Below are 15,259 nucleotides of genomic sequence, written 5' to 3' on the forward strand. Positions count from 1 at the left end.
CCATGCATCTGAGGAATCACGCAGTCTCGGGGTTTTGTTTCCAGAAGATAGACTTTATTTCAGAGAGAAACAAAGCCGAGATCCTCTGTGAGAAGATCTCCCGAAATGTTATTTCGTTTCTCCTTATATACACTATATGGGGCGGTTTCACATGGTAAAACTTTTCCTTTAGATTACACTTTACCTAAGTCCCTAGGGAGGGGAGGTCGAGGTCCTTAATGTATGTCTAACCATATGTTATTCATTAGCCCTGTACATTCCTGCACGTAAGCTTATTCCTTTCTATCCATTTCCCATAGGATTATAATGGAAAAACAACTAGCAACAAAAATGGCTAGATTCACATTGATTATTCTTGATTGATTAAAATCTTACTAATAAAAATCTTCCACATCATTTCCCAAATTGTGCTTCCCTTAATCTAAGGCTAATAAATATATTTCACAATCTAGGTCATTATTTAATACAAAAGCACACATAATGTTTCTACTGTATATCTGTCACTCACTCTGATATTTAGTTAAGATGAGTGCTGTCTCTCACTGTCTTTAATCAGTTCTGTGAATTACTGTATGCTCATTCTTTATAAAGTAGCAACAATGTCGTTTTTAAAATACAGTACTGTGCAAAAGTCTTATGGAAAAGAAAAAATTGTATTTTCACCCCCAAAAAAAAGGGTTTTAAGCCAGTTATTTATATCTTTTGCTGTATTGTGTCCGTAGGAAATATCAGTTTGCCATTAATTTTAATAATAATCTAGTGCGATTTTGAATGAACAAGCAGTCTGACAACGGCTAAATGAATGTTTGGAAATGTAAACTGATATTTTCTACTGACGCACTACAGCAAAATATACAAATAGCCCAACACCATTCTTTTAAGTGAAAATACTAACGTGCCTAAGACTTTTTCACAGTAGCTAGTGTATGTATAAAGTACGTATGAATAAGTGTAATTAAAGTATGTGTTCGTTCATATGTGTTAAGGGCTAGATTGTCGCTGGAGGAAACGGCTGTGGTGTGATGAGCTGTGACAAGAGAAAACTTTACAGTTGATGAAAAAGGGACTGCTTCTTCATGACCTTTTGTAAACTGTATTTATGACAAAGAACTGCACAGATACGGATATTCTAACAATCTATCGATAAACACACACCTTGTGTCCTCTGTCTCTGTTTGAGCTTGCGCTGCTCCGCCGCGGTCCGCGGATTGAAGAGCGCGCTGAAAGACGGAGAAGAGACCGTCATATGAAATTTAAGCGGACTGACTCTGAGGCGATCGTATACCGGTTCCATACCCAACCCTACTTTTAAGAAATACATTTTTTGATGAACCCAAAACTGGCTATGTCCTTGCTGGAGTGTGATGTCATGTGGATGGATTTGTGTCATGTGCAGGTGCGATGGATCGCGTATAGACCAATAGGGTGTCGGAATGGTATCTGTTTATACTTCTCATCCAACCACAATCAAATTCACTCCATCCGGGTGGCGCGATTTATCTGGAAAGGTTTTTTTTTTTTTTTTTTTTTTTTTTAGAATATTGACAAGCCGGAATGAAAACAAGCCGAAATGAAATAGCAGTAACGAAGCTATTTTTAAAATGTAAGGAGTAGAAAGTACAGATACTTGTGTGAAAATGTAAGGAGTAAAAGTAAAAAGTCGGCTGAAAAATAATTACTCAAGTAAAGTATAGATACCCCAAATACTTTACCCCGAAGTATTTGTACTTCGTTACTTGACACCTCTGGCCATACATATATAAACACTCACACATTCATCCACAGCACACACATACACTACTATTCACAAGAAAGAAACATGAAATTAACTCAAAGCTCAATTTGGCTCCTACAGTTTGTTTTGGATGATGTTTTTTTCCTCACGGTAATGTCACAGCTTCCAAACGCTCTCAACGCAAAAGCCTACTCGCGCTCGTGATTCTTTAGCTCCGCTCACACGTCACGCCTCCAGGCACTCGTGTTTTTCCGAAAAAAAAATCGGCACAGACTATCTTTCTCTTATAAATATAATAAAACTAAAGACTTTTTGGAGATATGAAGGATGCAGTACTACTCTATAGGTCCTCACGATTAACAGGAGATTGAGTGAAAATGAGCATTTCACCCCCCTTTAAATAATAATTCTCTAAATATTGTCACGGGAGGAGCACAAGACAGACACAGTGGGCGTGGCGTCAAGCCTCGTAGAGGCTTTTATTAACAGAAATCATAAAATAACAGGGAATAAAAGTGGCCAAAGGGGGAAAGTGTCCAAAATAACAGGGAATCTGGTGTCCTCGTCGTGCTGCGGGGTTTGTGTAGGTCGGGCAGTGTTCATCGAGGAAGGGTCCAGGCAAGGGGCGGAGTCCGGCGGCCGCACGCGCTCCCCTCCTCGGTCCTGGGCGCGAGGGGCGGCGGCTTCTCCTAGCGGCCGCGTCTCTCTCGTTGGCCGCGGCGCTGGTAGGGGATGGACGGCCCGGCATCCTGGCCCGTCGGCCGTGTATTCGGGTGCGGTTCCCATCCGGATCGCGGGTCCGGCAGCTCACGTCTTGGTGGCGCGGGAGTCCCTCAACGCACCCTTCCTGGACCCACGAGGACACCAGTGTGCATGCACGGGGAAGAGACCGGTCTCTTGAGGAGAGGCGCGTTGGGCTTTTAAACAGCGGCGGTAATGAGGCTCCACTTCCTTCAGGTGTGCCCCATCACACGCCGCCAGCCCTGACTCGTCCAGCGCCCCTCCTCTCACACACCCACTCCAGTCGGGAGCCTGGTGAAGGGCGGCGATTTAGGACGGGGTGCCGGTGATAATCAGGGAGGAGGCAGCTGACTCGTCACATTCCCCCTCCCAAGCGACATCCCCGTCACCAGGGCGCCGCCCACACGGGAGTGCTACCATCCTCAACCAGGCTCCAAACGGTCGGAGTGGGCGGGGCTTCCTCTCCGGGCGGTCCTCCCTCTCGCAGCGCACCAGAACAGGGACAGAGAAACCAGGTTTTAGTGACAGCCTCAACCAACCACAGGGTAAAATGACAATAACAGAAGTCACTTACCCCTTTTGTGGCTGGGAGGCTGTCCCCAGTTTTCCTCCGTCCCAGTCTGGGTTCTCACGAACGTTTGCAAGCGAGAGGGAGTGACGTCACCAGACGTTTCCCAACTGCGCTGTCTAGGCTCCGCCTTGCCCGCATTCTCCACCAGTATCACGGGAGGAGCACAAGACAGACACAGTGGGCGTGGCGTCAGGCCTCGGAGAGGCTTTTATTAACATAAATCATAAAATAACAGGGAATAAAAGTGGCCAAAGGGGGAAAGTGTCCAAAATAACAGGGAATCTGGTGTCCTCGTCGTGCTGCGGGGTTTGTGTAGGTCGGGCAGTGTTCATCGAGGAAGGGTCCAGGCAAGGGGCGGAGTCCGGCGGCCGCACGCGCTCCCCTCCTCGGTCCTGGGCGCGAGGGGCGGCGGCTTCTCCTAGCGGCCGCGTCTCTCTCATTGGCCACGGCGCTGGTAGGGGATGGACGGCCCGGCATCCTGGCCCGTCGGCCGTGTATTCGGGTGCGGTTCCCATCCGGATCGCGGGTCCGGCAGCTCACGTCTTGGTGGCGCGGGAGTCCCACGAGGACACCAGTGTGCATGAACGGGGAAGAGACCGGTCTCCTGAGGAGAGGCGCGTTGGGCTTTTAAACAGCGGCGGTAATGAGGCTCCACTTCCTTCAGGTGTGCCCCATCACACGCCGCCAGCCCTGACTCGTCCAGCGCCCCTCCTCTCACACACCCACTCCAGTCGGGAGCCTGGTAAAGGGCAGCGATTTAGGACGGGGTGCCGGTGATAATCAGGGAGGAGGCAGCTGACTCGTCACAATATATAAAGTAAAAATGAAAGTCGTGACATTTGCCAAGTATGGTAACCCATACTCTGAATTGATGCTATGCATTTAACCCATCCAAGTGCACACACAGCAGTGAGAAGTGAATACACCATGAACACACACACACACACACACAGCAGTGAACACACACACACACACACACACAGCAGTGAGAAGTGAACACACCATGAACACACACTCGGAGCAGTGAACACACACAAACACACACAGCAGTGAGAAGTGAACACACACTCGGAGCAGTGAACACACACACACACAGCAGTGAGAAGTGAGCACACCATGAACACACACTCGGAGTAGTGAACACACACACACACACACACAGCAGTGAACACACACACAGCAATGAGAAGTAAACACACCATGAACACACACCTGGAGCAGTGGGCATCTATATCTAGTGCCAAGAGAATGAATGAATGAATGGCAAAAATATATATTTTTAGAGAGATATTTTTGTATACTTTGAAATATTAAAAAATATATTTGATTTTTTTTTTTTTATAATTTTTTTATTTACCCAAACTATTTATAAATGATTTCATTGGAAAAGAAAAGTTTTTGTGAGAGTTAAGATGACATTTACACTGATACAAAAGTGTTTCACCAGAATATTCTCCAGTCAATCGGTCTACATTTGGTTATCTGATGTGATCTACTCCACACTATATGCAAATATCACTCCATTAATCTACATGATGATGTTAAGGCTAATGCCATATGGCAAATATTTCCGTGGTACATACTCTTCACCTCACGGGTCAGTTCTGATCTGATCTTCATTGTTTTCTGTGTTGTGGTTGAGAGGAGTGAAGTTGTAGCCAGATGCATCAACACTCGTCTGAGTCGCATCTTGTGCTCTTGTCAAAACCACGTCCTGAGCAGACGGCTATGCATCTCGTATGGATCTTAGAAAGTGATCACACTTGATCTATGATCAGATAACTATCAGTTCAAAGAAACGAAAGGCATGAACAGATGTTGACACTGAACTGACTAATAAGTACTTCTGTTCTTCCATAGAAGCTGAGGGGAATGCAGCACTATAAATAAAGCGTGTGTGCTGACAGGGAGTGTGTGTGTGTGGGTGTGTGACTGTGACTGTGACTGTGTACACACATGTGCGTGCATGAGCCGGGCCGGGTCGGGCTCTCCTCCTCTCGGTGAGTTGCGCGTCTGCAGTTGTAGCTCGCCACAATGGCAGTCATTGTTCTGGAGACAGGGCCCTGCGTGCTCACACCCTCCCCGACCTGAGCAGCAGACAGGAGTATCTCAGATAGTCACGCACAGCACCTCTGCACAGCCAGACACTCCTCCACATCTCAGTGAAGGTGTGAACTCATGAGTGTAGCACCATCATGGCCAATATCCATGAAATCATACAGCGAAAACTTCACTAATAGGAAATGTTATTATATATATTATATATTGTAATTTATCTTTGTTTAATTCTCATCAATATGTTTGGTTGCATTTATATTACTACTACTAATACTGCTGCTACTATTATGATTATCACTACTATTACTACTACTACTACTACTGCTATTATTACTATTATTCATATTTTACTACTACTACTATTAATGCTATTATTATTATTATTACTACTATTACTACTGCTACTACTACTGCTGTTGCTATTATTACTATTACTATTATTGTTATTACTACTACTGCTGCTATTATTATTATTGTCATTATTATTATTACTATTAATATCACTACTACTACTACTTTTATTAGTATTACTATTATTATAACTACTACTACTACTACTACTAGTACTACTGCTGCTGCTATTATTACTACTACTACTAGTAATACTATTATTATTACTATTGCTACTACTACTACTACTACTACTATTACGATTGCTACTACTTCCACTACTGCTATTATTTTTATTACATTACTACTACTACTACTACTACTAATGCTATTATTATTACTACTACTGCTGCTAGTTTTACTACTACTACTAGTACTACTATTATTATTACTACTAATGCTATTATTACTATTACTACTACTACTACTGCTACTACTACTACTACTACTACTACTACTACTACTGCTATTACTACTACTACTACTACTACTACTACTACTACTATTACTACTACTAATGCTATTATTAATATTACTACTACTACTCCTACTACTACTAATGCTATTATTATTACTACTATTGCTGCTATACTACTACTATTATTATTATTACTATTATTACTACTATAATAATAATAATTATTACTATTGCTACTACTACTAATGCTATTACTACTACTAGTACTAATGCTATTACTATTACTATTACTACTACTGCTGCTACTATTATTATTATCACTACTATTACTACTACTACTGCTGCTATTATTATTATTACTACTACTGCTACTACTACTATTGCTACTACTACTACTACTACTACTACTACTACTACTATTACTTTTTACTACCACCACTGTTATTATTATTGTTATTATTGTTATTATTACTATTACTATTACTACTACTACTACTACTTTTATTAGTATTAATATTATTATAACTACTACTACTACTACTATTATTATTACTACTAATGCAATTATTGTTATTACTACTAATGCTATTATTGTTATTACTACTACTGCTGCTATTATTATTATTACTACTACTGCTTCTACTACTACTACTACTACTATTTTTTACTACCACCACTGCTATTTGTATTATTATTATTATTATTATTACTACTACTACTACTACTATTATTATTACTATTGCTATTACTACTAATGCTATTATTATTATGACTACTGTTGCTATTATTATTATTATTAGTAGTAGTAGTAGTAGTAGTAGAGGTATTACTATTGCTACTACTACCACTACTGCTATTATTTTAATTACAATTATTACTACTACTACTATCTTTACTACTACTGCTGCTACTACTACTACTACTGCTGCTGCTGCTATTATTACTACTACTAGTACTACTATTATTATTACTATTGCTACTAATACTACTACTACTATTACGATTGCTACTCCTTCCACTACTGCTATTATTTTTATTACATTACTACTACTACTACTACTAATGCTATTATTATTACTACTACTGCTGGTGCTATTTTTACTACTACTACTACTAGCACTACTATTATAATTAATATTGCTACTACTACTGATATTACTACTACTACTACTACTATTATTATTACTACTAATTCTATTATTACTATTACTACTACTACTACTGCTACTACTACTATTACTACTAATGCTATTATTATTACTACTATTGCTGCTATACTACTACTACTACTACTACTATTACTTTTGCTACTACTACTACTGCTATTCTTTTATTACTATTACTTCAACTATTAATTGTTATTAATATTACTATTGCTACTACTACTACTAATGCTATTACTACTACTACTACTAATGCTATTATTAATAATATTACTACTACTGCTGCTAACCCTACTACTACTACTACTGCTATTATTATTATTATTATTACTGTTATATTACTACTACTATTACTACTAATGCTATTGATATTATATTACTACTACTACTACTAATGCTATTATTATTATTATTACTACTACTACTACTGCTATTATTACTATTACTACTATTAATATTACTACTAATGCTATTATTACAATATTTCACAACTGCTAAAACACTAAACCTCATTCTATGAACCCAATGCTCAGTGGCCTAAACCCATTTGTCGAATCAGTCACTTTGTAGGCAAAACCTTAAACAAGTTCAGGTAGTTAAGACACTGTTTGCAAATCTCATCCACTCTTTTTGCAAAACTCTAAACACATTCTTACTCACTAAGACACATTTTGCACTGTGTTGCAAAATGGTAAATACATGTGGCAAAAGTTAAACACAACTACAACACGTTTACACACAACAACTCAAAATTGTTCACACTTGTTTCTAATGATGTGATCAAATCAGTTGTCTAGAATACCAGATCTCCTCCGGTCTAAATGGATGAATATGGTGTGATATTGATTAAGGTACTGTACATCAAACTGGCATTAGGTGGGAAGAAAGAGTTGTATTCTGTTCAGCAGGTTGGAAAGCATGAACATAGAGTTGAGGTTTAGCCAGTAGTATGTAACTGGCTTTTCAGTGGCCTTAAGCACAATGAACATTCTCATTCTCCCAGCTAGTCCTGGCATGATGCATTTTACACAGATGTGTAAAGTGTGCTTAAAACTTTATATACTCTCAGTTAGTAATTAGAGCATCCCAGTGTGGGCAGTGTGGTTTCTGGCTAAATTATTTTGTCTGGACTTGGACTTATCTGATGTATGGATGATTCAAACACAATTTTTTTTTTTTCTGTGAGTATATGCCCACATATCTAACACAGCTCAACATTATGACACAGTTCTCTTTTAGACTTCCATTTAATTACGTTATATGGTATTTGTGTCACGCTGTCAGTCTCTGTTTTCCTGGGTGTCCACTAGTGCGCTCACTTCTGGAGGGGGAGGTCGCTCCGGAGTGTGTAGTCGAGAATAGGTCCGGCAGCGATCTCCACTGTGGTCTCCCGTTGACCCGGGGGTTCGGATGGGAGCCGCCATTTCCCCATTATGGACAGAGAGGGGAGAGGAGACGCAAATTGGCTGAGCCAGCGCCGCTGTGCAAGATGGCCACCAGTCCAGTGTCGCTGCACAAAATGGCCGCCAACCCAGTGCCGCTGCGCAGCATGGCCGCCAACCCAGCACCACGAGGCAAGATGGAAGCCAGCCCCACACCACAGCACAAGATGGCCGCCAGCTCAGCGCCACGAGGCAAGATGGCCATCAGTCCAGCTCCACAGCACAAGATGGCTGCCAACCCAGTGCCAAGAGGCAAGATGGATGCCAGCACAGCGCCACAGCACAAAGTGGCCACCAGTCCAGTGCCACAGTGCAAGATGGCCGCCAGCTCAGCGCCACAGCACAAGATGGCTGCCAATCCAGCGCCAGGAGGCAAGATGAATGCCAGCATAGCGCCACAGCACAAAGTGGCCACCAGTCCAGTGCCACAGTGCAAGATGGCCGCCAGCTCAGCGCCAACGCCCAAGATGGCAGCAGAGACATTTTTGGATTATTTCTCCATGCTGTCAAATATCCTAGAGGTTCCCACAACTGTTCACGTCATGTCGGCTGAGCCAGCACCACAGTATATGATGGCCACCAACCCAGCGCCGCTGCGCAACATGGCCGTCAGCCCAGAGCCACTGCAGAGGATGGCAGTTACAGTGGGTTTTCCTGAGTTGCGTCAGGTGCCCGTTGACTTTCCAGAGTTGAGTCAGGTTCCGGTTGACCCTCCAGAGTCGAGTCAGGTTTTCATGGACCCTCCAGAGTCAGGGTTAGTCACCATTGACCTTCCAGAGTCAGGGTTAGTTACCGTTGACCTTCCAGAGTCAGGGCTAGTTCCTGTCGATCTTCCAGTGTCGAGTCAAATTCCAGTTGACTGTCCAGCGTCGAGTCAGGCTCCTGTTGACCATTCAGAGTCGAGTCATGTTCCAGTTGATTCCCCAGAATCAAGTCAGATTCCTGTTGACCTTCCAGAGTCAAGTCAGGTGCCCATTGACTTTCCAGAGATGAGTCAGGTTCCGGTTGACCCTCCAGAGTCGAGTCATGTGCTCATGGACCCTCCAAAGTCGAGTCAGGTGCTCATGGACCCTCAAGAGTCAGGGTTAGTCACCGTCGATCTTCCAGAGTCAGGGTTAGTCACCGTTGACCTTCTAGAGTCAGGGCTAGTTCCTGTTGACCTTCCAGAGTCGAGTCACGTTCCACTTGATTCCCCAGAATCAAGTCAGGTTCCAGATGACCCTCCAGAGTCGAGTCAGGTGTTCCTTGACCCTCCAGAGTCAGGGTTAGTCACCGTCGACCCTCCAGATTCAGGGTTAGTCGCCATCGACCCTCCAGAGTCAGGGTTAGTCACCGTTGACCCTCCAGAGTCTGGGCTAGTTCCTGTGGACTTTCCAGAGTCTAGTTCAATTCAATTCAAGTTTATTTGTATAGCGCTTTTTACAAAATAAATCGTTACAAAGCAACTTTACAGAAAATTATGTTTCTACAATATTTAGTAGTAGCTAATAGTTTGTGCCAGGATTTTAGAAAAAAAAAAAATAATAATAATAATATAAGACGTAGTCAGCTAGACGATGAACTATCAATATTATTAATTAAGTTATTATATGATTTAGTGACACATTTAGCAATAATTGTTAGTTCTGTTTGTTGATTCAAGGTAGCATCATCTGGGGTCCTCTAAGGGTCAGCATCATCTCTTCTCAGGTGTTCTGGATCCAGACTGGAGCTTGTGTATATCCTAGTTACCACGGGATGTAAATCCCGTGGCGAAACATAAAAACAAAATACAGACATCATTAGCATAGCTGCTGATCCAACAAAGTAAAATTAGTTTAACCCAAGTTAATGAATAAAAATGCACCTTTGAACAGATGCAACTACACTCACAGTTAAAAAGATACATTATTCGAATGCTTGGCGAAAGAGATGTGTTTTTAATCTAGATTTAAACAGAGAGAGTGTGTCTGAACCCCGAACATTATCAGGAAGGCTATTCCAGAGTTTGGGAGCCAAATGTGAGAAAGCTCTACCTCCTTTAGTGGATTTTGCTATCCTAGGAACGACCAAAAGTCCAGCGTTTTGTGACCTTAGGGTGCGTGATGGGTTGTAACGTGGTAGAAGGCTAGTTAGGTACGCTGGAGCTAAACCATTTAGGGCCTTATAGGTAAGTAATGATAATTTGTAACTGATACGGAACTTAATAGGTAGCCAGTGCAGAGACTGTAAAATTGGGGTAATATGATCATATTTTCTTGACCTGGTAAGGACTCTAGCTGCTGCATTTTGGACGACCTGTAGCTTGTTTAATGACGAAGCAGGACAACCACCTAGAAGTGCATTACAATAGTCCAGTCTAGAGGTCATGAATGCATGAACTAGCTTTTCTGCATCAGAAACAGATAACATGTTTCGTAGCTTGGCAATGTTTCTAAGATGGAAGAATGCAGTTTTTGTAACATTGGAAATATGATTTTCAAAAGACAAATTGCTGTCTAATATAACACCCAGATTTCTGACTGTAGAGGAAGTAACAGTACATCCGTCTAGTTGCAGATTGTAATCTACAAGATTCTGTGTAGTGTTTTTTGGTCCAATAATTAGTATCTCTGTCTTATCCGAATTTAATTGGAGAAAATTGTGTGTCATCCAATCTTTTACATTTTTAACACACTCTGTTAGCTTAGATAATTGGGAAGTTTCATCTGGTCTCGTTGAGATATATAGCTGAGTATCATCAGCATAACAGTGGAAGCTAATTCCGTATTTTCTAATAATATTACCAAGGGGCAACATATATACTGAAAATAGAAGGGGACCTAGGACGGATCCTTGTGGCACTCCATATTTTACTGATGATAAATGAGATGACTCCCCATTTAAGTAAACAAAATGGTAGCGATCGGACAGGTAGGATCTAAACCATCTTAGAGCCTGCCCTTGAATACCTGTATAGTTTTGTAATCGATCTATGAGTATGTCATGATCTATGGTGTCGAACGCAGCACTAAGATCAAGTAAGACTAGAAATGAGATGCAGCCTTGGTCTGACGCAAGGAGCAGGTCATTTGTAATTTTAACAAGTGCAGTTTCTGTGCTATGGTGGGGCCTGAAACCTGACTGAAATTCTTCATACAGATCATTTTTATGCAGGAAGGTGCTCAATTGAGCAGACACAACTTTCTCTAAAATTTTAGACATAAATGGAAGATTTGAAATAGGCCTATAATTTGCCAGTACACTAGGATCTAGTTTTGGTTTCTTAATAAGAGGCTTGATAACCGCCAGCTTTAATGGTTTTGGGACGTGTCCTAAAGTTAACGACGAGTTTATGATATTGAGAAGCGGTTCTTCGGCTACAGGTAACAGCTCTTTCAGTAATTTAGAGGGTACAGGATCTAATAAACATGTTGTTGGTTTAGATACAGTGATAAGTTTATTTAGCTCTTCCTGTCCTATGGTTGTAAAGCACTGCAGTTTATCTTTGGGTGCGATGGATGAAACTGAAGTGTTAGACGCTGTAGAATCTACATTCGCTATTGTATTTCTAATGCTATCTATTTTATCAGTGAAGAAATTCATAAAGTCATTACTATTTAACGTTGGTGGAATATTTGAATCAGGTGGCGTCTGGTAATTTGTTAACTTAGCCACTGTGCTAAATAAAAACCTTGGATTGTTTTGGTTATTTTCAATGAGTTTGTGTATATGCTCTGCCCTAGCAGTTTTTAGAGCCTGTCTATAGCTGGACATACTGTTTTTCCATGCAATTCTAAAAACTTCTAAGTTAGTTTTTCTCCATTTGCGTTCAAGACTACGAGTTAATTTCTTGAGAGAGTGAGTATTACTGTTATACCATGGTACAGTACGTTTTTCTCTAACTTTTTTCAATTTGATTGGGGCAACAGCTTCTAATGTATTAGAGAAAATAGTGCCCATGTTGTCAATAATTTTGTCTAATTCGTGTGTATTTTTGGGTATAATTAGCAGTTGAGATAGATCAGGCAGGTTATTTGCGAATCTTTCTTTGGTGGCTGGAACAATAGTTCTGCCCAGACGGTAACGCTGCGACATATAGTTAATATCAGTTATACGCAGCATGCACGATACAAGGAAATGGTCTGTAATATCATCACTTTGAGGTACGATATCTATAGCAGTAAGATCGAGTCCATGCGATAAATCTAGTGTATGATTAAAACGATGAGTGGGCCCGGTGACATTTTGCTTGACTCCAAAGGAGTTTATTAGGTCAGTAAACGCAAGTCCTAATGTATCATTTGCATTATCAACGTGAATATTAAAATCTCCCATGATTAGCGCCTTATCAACTGTAACTAGAAGGTCTGAGAGGAAATCTGCAAATTCTTTTAGGAATTCTGTATACGGCCCTGGTGGTCTATACACAGTAGCCAGAGCAAGAGATACATTAGATTTCTTTTGCATGTCTGACAGAGTAACATTTAGCAGAAGTATTTCAAAAGAGTTAAACCTGTATCCTGTTTTTTGGGTAACATTGAGAATATCACTATATATTGTTGCAACACCCCCGCCACGACCAGTCTGACGGGGCTCATGCTTATAACAGTAGTTTGGTGGAGTAGACTCATTTAGACCAAAATAATCATTTGGTTTTAGCCAGGTTTCAGTCAAGCAGAGTAAATCAAAACTATTATCGGTGATCATTTCATTTACAATAACTGCTTTTGGTGCGAGTGATCTAATATTTATGAGCCCAAACTTTAAAAATTGTTTTTGTTCATTTACTTTACATTTTTCTGGTTTAATAACGATAAGATTTTTTCTAGATCCTACATTATATTTATATTTTGACCTCACTATTCGGGGAACAGACACAGTCTTAATAGGTTTTACAGCGCAAGTACTTTTAGCATTTAAGCGGTTGGAGCAAAACTCATCATAATGCTTATTTGAGAATTGTCTTACTAGTCACATGGAGCGAAGTGTCCTGGAGATGCTGTCAGAGAGAAGCTCCGCTCCAATTTTGCTGGGGTGTAATCCATCAGCGCGAAACAGTCTAGGACGCTCCCAGAAAAGATTCCAGTTATTAACAAATAGCAGTTTCTGTTCTTTACACCATGACAACAACCATTCATTTAAAGCAAAAAGTCTACTGAACCTTTCGTGTCCTCGTCGATACGTGGGCAGTGGTCCTGACACGACGATCGTCGCCGCGGGCGTCGTGCTGCGAACCGTCTCGATCAGGCTCCTGAAGTCCCTCTTCAGCGTCTCCGTCTGCCGCAGCGTGGTGTCGTTAACTCCGGCGTGAAGCACGACCGCTCTGGGGCTCTCGCCGTCCTTCAGGATCGCGGGTATCTGCGCAGAAACATCGAGAACACGAGCACAAGGCAAACAATGAGTGTGCACTTTACCTTCGGCTAACGTAGCACTTACGTGTCGGACGATGGAGTCTCCGATGATCACAGCGTCGCGTCCTGTCTCGCGGAGGGGAGCGAAGCGGTTCTGGATGGAGATCTCGAAGGCAGGAGGGGGAGAAGTAGTCGCCCGGGACCCAGCTCGCGTCCTCCGCTGTGGATGCACCCAGGGTCCGTGGTGTCCCGGCGTCGCAGTGAAGGACATCTGGGAAGATCGCGTCCTGGGTGCACCGGGCCTGCGCAGAGAAACACACGGAGTAGACGTGGTGGGACTGTTAACAGTACGCTGTATACTTACCCCGGACTTGTGAGCGTCAGCCCGGGATGATTCCAGCGCGGCTCTCCGCTCTCTCAGCTGGGCCTGCTTCTGTTCCAGGTCGCGAATCTGCTTCCCCACGGCCTCGAGCTCGAGCTGCACAGAGTGGAGACATTCATCCGCCATTAAAGCAAGTAACAGTGAGTACAGCAGTGGTAATGTGTGAGAATAGAGTATTAGCAATGTAAGCGCAGTTAGCAGCAACCACGCTTGCTGATGCTAAAAGCTAATAGCGGACCCGGGAGATCAAAATAAAACTAGTGATAGCGAGGCGCTCTGATTGTTTTTGTTGTAGAATACAATAGAGGATATATTCACGCGTTATATAAACGGAAACAATGATGTATAAAATTGATTTTTAAGTTAAAAATAGTAAATGAAAAGAATATAGTGACGGAGCTCAAACGTAGTACAGCCGTCAACAACAGACAGGAAGTGACGTCACTGTGATGAATTTACAATCAGGTGTCAGGTGCCCATTGTCAGGTGCCCATTGACTTTCCAGAGTTGAGCCAGGTTCCAGTTGAACCTCCAGAGTCTAGTCAGGTGCTCGTGGACCCTCCAGAGTCAAGGTTAGTCACCGTTGACCTTCCGGAGTCAGGGTTAGTCACCATTGACCTTCCAGAGTCAGGGTTAGTCACCTTTGACCTTCCAGAGTCAGGATTAGCTACTAGGGCTTTCCAGAGACAAGGCTAGTCACCGTTGACCTTTCAGAGTCAAGTCAAGTCACTGGTGATCTTCAAGGACAGAGTCAAGTCACCGGTGATCTTCAAGGACTGAGTCAAGTCACTGGGGATCTTCATGAACAACCTTCCAGAGTTGAGTCAGGTGCCCATTGACTTTCCAGAGTTGAGTCAGGTTCCGATTGGCCCTCCAGTGTCGAGTCTGGTGCTTGTGGACCCTCCAAAGTCGAGTCAGGTGCTCATGGACCCTCAAGAGTCAGGGTTAGTCACCGTCGATCTTCCAGAGGCAGGGTTAGTCACCGTTGACCTTCCAGAGTCAGGGCTAGTTCCTGTTGACCTTCCAGAGTCAAATCACGCTCCAGTT

At 42.3% G+C, this 15,259-nt stretch overlaps 1 protein-coding gene across 3 annotated transcripts in view; it reads right to left on the bottom strand.

Annotated features, from left to right (window-relative positions):
• LOC127943852 (uncharacterized) overlaps positions 1 to 14,440 on the bottom strand; it is a 100,912-nt gene extending 86,472 nt beyond the window's left edge. The window contains exons 1-3 of one of the 3 annotated variants that reach the window (XM_052539952.1): positions 14,195 to 14,440; positions 13,916 to 14,132; positions 12,686 to 13,837 (exon numbers count right to left, since the gene is read on the bottom strand). In XM_052539952.1, coding sequence (XP_052395912.1) covers positions 13,776 to 13,837; positions 13,916 to 14,132; positions 14,195 to 14,338 — 423 coding nt within the window. In that variant the 5' untranslated portion in view covers positions 14,339 to 14,440 and the 3' untranslated portion in view covers positions 12,686 to 13,775. Of the gene's footprint in view, positions 1 to 12,685 lie in introns of those variants that run through there. The other 2 variants (XM_052539951.1, XM_052539950.1) reach the window with 2 other exon arrangements.
• Between the last annotated feature and the right edge of the window lie 819 nt (positions 14,441 to 15,259).

This window comes from Carassius gibelio, chromosome A3, assembly GCF_023724105.1.
Source record: "Carassius gibelio isolate Cgi1373 ecotype wild population from Czech Republic chromosome A3, carGib1.2-hapl.c, whole genome shotgun sequence".
Lineage (NCBI taxonomy): Eukaryota > Metazoa > Chordata > Actinopteri > Cypriniformes > Cyprinidae > Carassius > Carassius gibelio.